The sequence below is a fragment of the Babylonia areolata genome, chromosome 19, assembly GCF_041734735.1.
Source record: "Babylonia areolata isolate BAREFJ2019XMU chromosome 19, ASM4173473v1, whole genome shotgun sequence".
Classification (NCBI taxonomy): Eukaryota; Metazoa; Mollusca; class Gastropoda; order Neogastropoda; family Buccinidae; genus Babylonia; species Babylonia areolata.
The window spans coordinates 53,597,821-53,608,848 of NC_134894.1; the positions used below are offsets into that span (position 1 = coordinate 53,597,821).

Below are 11,028 nucleotides of genomic sequence, written 5' to 3' on the forward strand. Positions count from 1 at the left end.
TTACATGAAGTACCACAATAACTGACTGGGTCCGTTGTTACATGAAGTACCATGATAACTGACTGGGTCCGTTGTTACATGAAGTACCACAATAACTGACTGGGTCCGTTGTTACATGAAGTACCATGATAACTGACTGGGTCCGTTTTTACATGAACTACCATGATAACTGACTGGGTCCGTTGTTACATGAAGTACCACGATAACTGACAGGGTCCGTTGTTACATGAAGTACCACAATAACTGACAGGGTCCGTTGTTACATGAAGTACCACAATAACTGACTGGGTCCGTTGTTACATGAAGTACCATGATAACTGACTGGGTCCGTTGTTACATGAAGTACCACAATAACTGACAGGGTCCGTTGTTACATGAAGTACCACAATAACTGACAGGGTCCGTTGTTACATGAAGTACCATGATAACTGACTGGGTCCGTTGTTACATGAAGTACCATGATAACTGACTGGGTCCGTTGTTACATGAAGTACCACAATAACTGACTGGGTCCGTTGTTACATGAAGTACCACAATAACTGACTGGGTCCGTTGTTACATGAAGTACCACGATAACTGACAGGGTCCGTTGTTACATGAAGTACCACGATAACTGACTGGGTCAGAAAGACAGAAAATAAACATTACAAAGACAAACAGACAGATAGACAGATAGCTGACAGACAGCCAGAGACAGAAAAAAAAAAAAAAAAAAGAACTGGAAGAAAAGCAGCCATGAATCTTTCATGCTGGCAGCACTGTAACTAGACCAGGACTTGAAGAATTCCATCACAATTGACTGCATGGATCGGGTTACCAGGCCCATGCCGCAGGAAAACTGATAGTGTGGCAAAGCGGACTGTAGCAACGTATGGCCACAGCGACTGGTGAAATGCCGTGCGCAAAGGTCGCTGGCCTGCCTGCCTGAAAAGGGAATCTATGCATATCGGATGACGTCTAATTATTTTCTTTCTTTCTTTCTTTCTGCTTCTACACAGTTACTTCCGCCAGCCCAGCGAGAACGCGGTTAGCTGACCAGCCAGTGTGTGTGTGTGTGTGTGTGTGTGTGTGTGTGTGTGTGCACGCGCTTAGGTTAGCGTGTACATCAGTGCAGTCCGATACATGCAGAAGCATGCAGGATGTCAAACCCAAAAGTTCCCCTATACCCTAACATTACTTAAACACACATATAATGAATTCCTAAGTTCCCCTATACCCTAACATTACTTAAACACATATATAATGAATTCCTAAGTTCCCCTATACCCTAACATTACTTAAACACATATATAATGAATTCCTAAGTTCCCCTATACCCTAACATTACTTAAACACATATATAATGAATTCCTAAGTTCCCCTATACCCTAACATTACTTAAACACATATATAATGAATTCCTGAGTTCCCCTATACCCTAACATTACTTAAACACATATATAATGAATTCCTGAGTTCCAGTTGACTAGTGAGCAGGCTTTTGCCGTGAAGAACAACTTAGCGGAACCGTCATCATTTGCGTTCCAGTTTCCTTCCCAAGAGGTTCCAGTTTCCTTCCCAAGAGGTTCCAGTTTCCTTCCCAAGAGGTTCCAGTTCCCTTCCCAAGAGGTTCCAGTTCCCTTCCCAAGAGGTTCCAGTTTCCTTCCCAAGAGGTTCCACTTTCCTTCCCAAGAGGTTCCAGTTCCCTTCCCAAGAGGTTCCACTTTCCTTCCCAAGAGGTTCCAGTTCCCTTCCCAAGAGGTTCCAGTTTCCTTCCCAAGAGGTTCCAGTTTCCTTCCCAAGAGGTTCCAGTTCCCTTCCCAAGAGGTTCCAGTTCCCTTCCCAAGAGGTTCCAGTTTCCTTCCCAAGAGGTTCCAGTTCCCTTCCCAAGAGGTTCCAGTTCCCTTCCCAAGAGGTTCCAGTTCCCTTCCCAAGAGGTTCCAGTTCCCTTCCCAAGAGGTTCCAGTTTCCTTCCCAAGAGGTTCGCTGTTGTGATCCACATTACCATATCTCACCCACAACACGTGTTTTATTTTCTTTTAGCGCTTCTGTCGACCGGAGCTACTCAGAATGGCGATGTCACCCTTGCAGAGTTGTTGGGGTTTTCTTTGCCGCCTTGCAGGGTAACTACCGTTCACAGACACTTTGTACATACCTCAGCCGATCCTAACGGTTGCCTCCGCTTAGCTGTAAAACGCAAATTGTCTGAAGTTAACTCTTGGCAGCTCCATTAGATCATATCTATGGAGCGAACACCTCGCGATGTCGATAACCACGCTTGAAAATGGCTTGCGAAATTCCCTTTGTTATTTCTCTGAGTGGTCGACCAATTTGCGTTACAGGTCCGTCTGCCGTTTCTGAAAGATATACCTTGTTTTGCTGTTATGACGGAGGCGTTGGGTGAGAGTTACAGCATCTTTGATGATTATGGTTTAGACAGTCAAATGAGGCTTGTTTTACTGTGTGGTTGTTTTTTTGTTGTTGTTGTTGTTTTGGGGTTTTTTTGTTTTTTTTTGGTTGTTGTTGTTTTTTGTTGTTTTGGGTTTTTTTTTAATTCCGCCAGTCTTCTTCTCTATTTTGAGCGGATGGGGGCGTGTGGGGGGTGGGGGGGCGGAAAATGGGGCTGGGTGAGAGGGAGGGAGAAGCGGGAGGGTGGGGGTGAAGTGGGAGGGGAGGTTTTTTCTTCAGAAGATGTCAAAGACAAACAGTTGACTGATGGAGAAGAAGACCAGAAGGAGTTTTTTAGAAGATGTAGAAGACAGGCAGATGATGGAGGAGACCATAAGGAGAGGAACATTTTCAGGAACCAGGCTCTTGAAACGCTGAAAGGAACTGGCATTTGTAAGATTAGAGGTGTAGGTTTTTTGTGTGGTAAAAGAATCCAGACACGAACAAAAACCTGGAAAAAAGTGGTATGAAAAAGGGGGAGAACGGGGGGAGTGGTGGAGGAGAAGAAAAGAGAGAAGAAAGAGAACGGAATAAAAGTAAACAAAAGCAAAGAGAGGCGTGTGAGATGTAGACAAGTGAAATACTCTGGTTCGGTAGTAAGCAAAGTCACTGTTCACCTTGTGATGAAGTTAGTGAAACACACACACACACACACACACACACACACACACACGGCGTCTCCATCGATCCAGCAGGACCAACGGTCATTATCAACACAATCTCGGCCTCAGTTTCAGTCATAGCCGATGGCGCACGCTTCGTGTGCGAAACTTTATCTGTGAAGCAATAATAACAAGCCTTTTTTTTTGGCTCCAAAAAAGTCGCTCAGAAGGCTGTCGCCTACACAGAAACTGAAAGTTTGCAGAGTCGTGGTATTCTTAACTGCTTCCTCAAATCTTTTTTTTTTTTTTTTTTTTTTTTTTTTTGTAATGTAGGTTATTAATCATCCAAGTGACTGGTTTTTTTCATAAATACCTAGGCTTAAGGTTTAAATATCCCAGCGAGTATCGATCGCTGTCCTTTTTTTCGCTTTTAGTTGATGCATTCCAACAGCAATCCAAGAAGAATCTAAGCATTCGAAACCAAGTGCTTGAGGAGACTACTAAACATCTCTTACAAGGAGCACAAGACCAATGACTATGTGCGGAACTTGGTCAGCAATCTTGTTGGGCCCCAAGAACCACTGCTGGCGACTGTTAAACGACGGAAGATGGCATGGTTTGGTCACGTCATACGACAAAACACTCTCTCTAAAACCATCCTGCAAGGGACTGTAGAGGGAGGACGCAGACGGGGGCGGCAGAGGAAGAGCTGGTCCGACAACGTCAAGGAATGGACCAAAATGACGATGCCAGATCTCACGACAGCTGGCAGCAGAACGGCGTGGCGAGCTATGACATCTTCCTCATGTCCCCCCAACGACCCCAGCGGTCGAGGGAATGAGAATGAGTGCCATTACAACAGCACAAAATAACAGGATCATCACCATCATCATCGAATGAACAAAATACAAAATCATAATCTGCATTCTTTTGTATTTAGCCCTAGTATGTCTCTCAATTGTTAGTCCTTTTAAAAAGAGGAATTCATGAACAATTGTAATAAAAGTCGTTTCTAGATTCAAGACTAGATGACTTGTTGCAGTGTTACATTAATGACACATAATATATATCAATTGATTAACAGATGTGTTTGTTTATTTTTGTTCGTAAGATTAACTTGCATTAATGTAGCGTTACGCTGTGGAAATATGGTACGCAAAGTTGTGATCACTAATAGTGTTCTGAAGACAATATTATATTGTCAAGATCAGTGTACTGACCAATTTTACAGTAAAAAAATTAATATAGCGAATGAATGAATAGATAAATAGATAGTTATAACATGCTTGAAAAAAAGCAATGAACTAAGGTAAATAACCGTAGGCATTATAATCGACAGATGATAGGAAGCGTACTATATTATAGTATTGCCATATTTGTACGAATGATTGATACCATGCAGTTTTGCTGAATGTATTCAATATGTATTTTTTCTCCTTCACTGTAATTTTGAAAAACATATGATATTATATTGATCACCGTTAGATCTTTATATGATCTATAGCATTGTAATTTTTAAAAAAGCATATAGTATTTTATCGATCACACTTTAGATCTTTACATGAGTTATATATATATAAACTGGCGAAAAAGACATGAAACATTGAATAGGGGAGAGAGTGTGTGTCTTTCTGTGTGTATGTATGTGTGTGTGTGTGTGTGTATGTGTGTGTGTGCGTGCGCGCGCTCGCGTGTATGTGTGTGTGTGTGTGCGCGCGTGCGTGCGTGTGTGTGTTCCGAAACGAACTTAAAAGATTCTGTTCATGTTTGGCATGTTTGAGGAATACAGTTTCATTTGCACATGTTTGTCCTGTTAATCAGAGATGCTGATCAGAAATATTCAGTCAAGCTGATAGTAAGATTTGTTTGTATCTTGAGCACCAGAATTTGTCACTATTGCGCATGTGTGTGTTCGTTATTCTCAAAGTTTTAGATATGAATGTCTATAGTATATATTCCGATTGACTTAAATTGATTATCACTCGGTTATTAGGTTTAGAGGAATGCTTGTGTGTCTGAGTTTATCTGTGTTTTCTTGAGTTAGTTTATTGTTATCATCATCCAGAGAGGTTCTTGCTTCTGTGGACATTATTGTTTGGTTGGTATGATTCGAAGTGATTGAACATGTCCAATGAAAGATATATATAGTATTTTCTCATGTTATACATTTACAGCTTTCTTCTCCTCCTCGCTGGTTTCGTCTTTAGGTTTTTGTTTGTTTTTGATTTTTTTTGTTTTTTTCAACATATGTTTTAATAGTCAGCATCTGCATTCTAGTTTTTTAGCCACTGTACCTGTTGATATCCAGTCCAAGTCTTCTACTGCGAGACCATTAATTATCCAACAGTCCACATACATTTACTCTGCTTGACTTTTTTGGGTGACGGGTCATAGGGGCGATTTGTTTATTTTTTGTTGTTTTAGTTTCGCATGTGTGTCTATCTTTCAAATAGTCAAATCATCTCTTTTAGTTAATTTATTGAACTTTCGTTTAGAAACGCTTTTAATCTTACAAAACGTTCGGTGGTATTTTACGTCTTCTATTTTCCACTGGAAAAATCTGTTCTACATAATTTCAGTACAACGGTGCTGCGTATCTGAAATGACTTCTGTTTTCGTTACCTTGAATAATCAATATTCACTGGGGCGGCCAACCTGAACTGATTTCTCTGATGCTGCCTTGAATAATCGATCCGAACCAGAATAGATTTCCCTTCACGTTGCCCTGAATAATCTATGTTCTCTCTCAGTTCACTTATGCAGAACACCGCAACTCAATTCTTTTTTTATATTTTCCACTAAAATAACACACCAGGGAAACGTCCTTATCAACCATACACAATTATCCATGCATAACCCTTTCTCACTACCGAATATGAAGCGAAATACATCATTAGATGAATCTCGAAGGAAAACATTACAGCATTAGTGAAATAATTGGTGAGCATGGTGGCTTCTCTTTTGTTTTATTTGAAACCCACAGAATAGGATGTAAAATGGTTTGGGTCAAGGGGAAGCATTCATTCCAGCACAGTCATGAAATACCCTGCCCTGCAGATGTTCTCTTTCTCTCGTGAAGCTGAAACTTGCTCCTCTGTCTTGATTTCTTTGGGGGAAAGAGGGCTGGAACTAAAAATCACATCACAAGGGGGGTTAAATCGGGGTATGTCTGGACTGTGTCTCCTTGCTGCATCGTCAGCGACATTTTCTGTGTCTACCCCTGGATTAACTCACTCGGTACGGCCAGTCCTCTCTTCTTCTCTACACAGACCCCTCGGATGTCCAGTGGGTGTCTGAATGACCCAACCTTTAGCTTCCGTCGTCAGAATTGTGGTATTCTTTGTCAACATTCACCTCTTCAGTATGAGAGCCTTCCGCTTCCAATATTTTGATGATGGTAACTGGGGTGAAACGCTGTTAACGTCGTCTCTTTCGCCGTTCGTATGGAGAGAGTTAAAATGTGATACAGGTTACTCCAATCCTTTTCATTATCAATGAAAATAACTCACTGACACAAACAACATAAATCACTGGCAGTTCTTCCAATGTTTTATCGATAATTGATATCCCATTTCAATGAATATGTGACACAGTTACCGACAGTTTAAAAACTGTTCCAAAGCTGATTTAACAATTCAGATTAAATTGCAAAGAATAATCGTGTAAGTGTAGAAGGCAATATCGTTCACGTAGTTTTGCGTTTTGCAAACTCTTCCCTTGTGTATTTCTATTCCAGTTCTCAAAGACCTTTTTTCAGTGAATAGGGGCGAAGGTAAACAGAAATGCACCATCCCTTGCATCTTTAACGCAGATACCGTACATAAATGCACCATCCCTTGCATCTTTAACGCAGTTACCGTACATAAATGCACCATCCCTTGCATCTTTAACGCAGTTACCGTACATAAATGCACCATCCCTTGCATCTTTAACGCAGTTACCGTACATAAATGCACCATCCCTTGCATCTTTAACGCAGTTACCGTACATAAATGCACCATCCCTTGCATCTTTAACGCAGTTACCGTACATAAATGCACCATCCCTTGCATCTTTAACGCAGTTACCGTACATAAATGCACCATCCCTTGCATCTTTAACGCAGTTACCGTACATAAATGCACCATCCCTTGCATCTTTAACGCAGATACCGAACAGAAATGTACTATCTCTTGCATCTTTAACGCAGATACCACAGCATCCTTTTTTGCTTAGTATCTGTGATTCCTTCCTGTTGATTGCTGGGCTCTGAGCACCCCAGACTCATACATAAAGGATCGTCGAAGCGTTATCCTTCTGTTGCCTTCTCCTCAGTCTGCCGACGTCTGTGTAAAGCTGTGAGAGTGAAGGGCCCCTCCTCCTGCTCTGTGGTCCCCCGGTCATCACTCTGTCTGGGGCAAAGTCCACATTCCACAGCTTCGCTTCACCCCCTGTCAAGCGGCCAGTTCCGCGGTGATTTGGTGTGTGATCAATACACCTGTCAGTCTCTTCTCCCCCACGTTATTAATGTCTGGTGGAAAGTGTGTGTGTGTGTGTGTGTGTGTGTGTGTGTGTGTGTGTGTGTGTGTGTGTGTGTGTGTGTGTGTGTGTGTCACTTTCTCACCCCCCTTTTCTCTCTTTTGCCTTACGTAATCGGATCATATTATTGATCGCACTGATGGCCCTGACAGACTTATTTCTATCTTCGTCGTCATTACTGTGTAAAACAGGTCGTTTTTCTTCCTCAGATGTTGCCAATTCATTGTCTCAGCACTCCGACCCGACCTCCCCCCCCCACACACACACACACAAACACACACACGCTCCACCCCCCACCCCCCTCCCCCCAGCAACCCCTCTCCCTTTCATGTTCTTAACGCGCGATCACCGACCCTTTTTTCTAAAGCACTCCAGCTTTCGGATTTGGTTTTCATTTATCGATCTCCATGATCGTCTGGCGACAGATCAGACAGTTCTTCTTATGCCAGAAACCTGCAGTCTTTTTTTGTCTTTTTTTTTTTTTAAAAGCTGTCTGAAGGGATTCGTTTTTTTCCTTGTCTCTTCAGTGTGATTCTTTGCAGAAAGCATGTCGCTGCAAGGCACTGGTGTTTGTGTTGTTTGTTTTTGTTGTTTTTTTCTTAAACGCCCTGCTTGGTTTCACGCGCAGTCATGTCGTGGTTTGGTTATTGCATCGCGAGCTTCATCTCTGGTGTTCTTTCGCGATCATTGTGTGCGAGTCGTAACGCCTTCATGAACGCGTATACCCCATATGTAAAGGGGAAAAAAATAGTTCGCCGCGTTACTTTATCCTATCGTTCTTCTTTCAGGGGAAATCGATACTGGTGTATTTTTATCTCTTGGACTCATAACCGTTGGCTTTAGCTTTTTTTTTTTTTTTTTTTTTTTTTTTTTTTTTTTTTTTTTTTAAATAATCATATCAAAGAATGGTTCTTTTTGTTGAGTAGAGCTAGCACCGTCGTCATGTATGGCTGTGGGATTGCTCCATGATCTGTTGATTTATTTATTTATTTATTTTTACAGTTAAATGGTTACAACCACCGTTTCTGTAATTAAGCTGCCATCATTATTAATCAAATACCATAGTGTTATTTTTCTTTCACATTTTTTTATGCTTTATATACGGATGACTGACTGGGTCACAGCTGAGTGACTTCAAACACTTCTAATTTAAGGCTGTGACCACTGTTTTATGCTTCTGATTTGGGATCTTTCTGATAGGATGTCGGGTTGCCGCCCCTGTTCTGTCTTCTGATCCTAACTTCATTATTGTGGACGAATGATTCCCTTTGTCCATCGAGCAGGGAAACGTTTTTGGCACTTTGACCGAAAAGTATAGATGAGCTCATATCTATCATCGTCATAAAGTGGAAAATATTGTTGGAGAAACATTCAAAAAAGAAGAAGAAACGAAAAAGAAACTTCTGAGCCGTTGGTGGTTACCAAAATTTGTTCCTCTGTGAATAATGTGAGGATGGCGTCCTCTTCTTTTCTCTTTTCTTCTCTCAGACCAGCGTGTTTTCCTATTCTGTTTGATGACTAATACATCATTGCGGCATATTCCCCGTCAGTTTTAAAATTCTCTTTGACGATAATTGTGTTTGTTGTTCTTGTTTTATTTTTTATTTAGGGGTATTTTTTGGTTTGGGGTTGTCTTGTTTTTTGTTTTTTTGTTTTTTGTTTTTATTGGGTTGTTGTTGATGTTGTTTTTTGTCTATTGGTTATAACATGACTGATTGACTATGTCCTCTTAGCAACAACAAGTCTCTTTGATCATCACTGCAGGGTAGATTTTTCCCCCCATTCCCCCATTCATTTCTTTCGTTTCTGCTGAGAGGGTTTTGTGTTGGACGTTTTGTTGTTTCAGTTTTCGTTTGATTCGATATGATTTTTTTTTTTTTTTTTTTTTTTTTTTTTTTTTTTTTAGTCAACGGAGCATCTGTATCTTTGGCGAAGGAAAGGGGACACTGATAACTTGTGTTTTCTTGTTATCCAACTAACTCTTGTTTGTTTGGGCCCACTTTACGACACTCCTCGCTTTTAATCCCAATTCTGAAACATTCTCTTCCCCTCCCCCTCCCTTCCCAATTTCCCTCTCCCCCTCCCCAACCCATCCCCCCTTTCCAATCCAAGCGAGGAGTGATTGGTGACTGTGGACCTGATGTCACGTGGTCTTGCTGTCCTTTCTTGTGCGCAGAGCGTCCAGCAGCGACACTGACCCGGGCTTTTCTCTCTTTCAAGTCTCGCACTGAGCGGGACAAGGCGGGCTTCTGGCTCTGGCCTCTCCTGCAGGAGAAGCTAGCTGGATGGATGGGTGTTGCAGTGATGGAGGAGAACACGGGACTGGCTGTGCACTGAAGCTGCCAGACTTCTTTCTGCCAGACGTCTGTCTTTTTCTGTCTGTCTGTGTGTCTGTCTGTCTGTGTGTGCCTGTCTGTTCACAGTGACTTTGCAGGCTGTGATGGAATCATGTGTGGTATTGGTCGTCGTCGTCGTTACTGACGATGATGGGGTTTTCTTCTCTTTTTTTTCTTTTTTCTTTTTGCTGTATGTGTGTGGAGGGAGGCCGAGGGAAGTAGACAAAATTGTGTGTGTGTGTGTGTGTGTGTGTGTGTGTTTCAGTGAATACGCGGATGAGAAAGACACAGAGACAGTGGGGGTTGTGCAGTGTCTGATGAGCCCTACGAGCTCTGAAACAGTGCCATGGACCTTTTGAGAGTCCACAGCTTAAGTTTCATACGAAGTGTGCTCAAACACTTGTCAAATTGTATTTACTTCAACAAAACGTGGCGAGAGGCCAGCTAAATATGTCTCTGTTTTATGGGTGTGTGTGTTTTTCTTCTTCTCTATGAGGAGAATGAATCTATTGGATAAACAATGCCAAACGTGAGCGTTTGTTTTTCATTTTCCTTTCGTGTAAAGGAATGTTTTGTTGTCGGTGTGTGTGTGTGTGTGTGTGTGTGTTTTGCTGTGTGTGCGTACACGCTACTGAATGAGTATTACTCAAGTTGTACGTATAACTGTAAATTGTGGACATTTTGTCACTTTCATGGTTTATATTTACGTCCGTCTGGCTGGCTCTCTCTCTCTCTCTCTCTCTCTCTCTGTCTGTCTTCTTTAAACAAAGCAACTGTCCCATTATAAAAGTATGAAAGTACCCTCATTTCCTCCGTCCTGACCTCAGAACATAACTGTACGACGATGGAGTACCCACAAGCGGGAAATGGAGGGAGGTGAGGGGGCAGGGGGGGGGGGAAGAAGGAGTAAGGGGGCGGGGAGAGGAACAGAGGCTAGCGGAAGGTAAGGAAAAGTAGAAACCTACTGACATCTATCCTTGTAAATAAAGTCGATGGTATAGTATTGTCAATGGAAAATGTCAAAATGAATTTCCACATACTGTTTTATTGTTGTTTGTTTGTTTGTTTGTTTTTCTTTTCAGTGACTTTCAGCATTGAAATTCTGATGAGTGTCACAGTGCTTGATCTGTGGTGTTTGTGAAAAG

The 11,028-nt window shown here is 41.9% G+C and overlaps 1 protein-coding gene across 1 annotated transcript in view; it reads left to right on the top strand.

Moving 5' to 3' along the window:
• The window catches only part of LOC143293845 (5-hydroxytryptamine receptor 1A-like), an 88,865-nt gene extending 78,131 nt beyond the window's left edge, over positions 1-10,734 (top strand). The window contains exon 4 of the mRNA XM_076605132.1: positions 9,724-10,734. Within this exon, the coding sequence (XP_076461247.1) occupies positions 9,724-9,778 (55 nt within the window). The 3' untranslated portion in view covers positions 9,779-10,734. The remainder of the gene's footprint in view (positions 1-9,723) is intronic.
• The last annotated feature ends 294 nt before the right edge of the window (positions 10,735-11,028 follow it).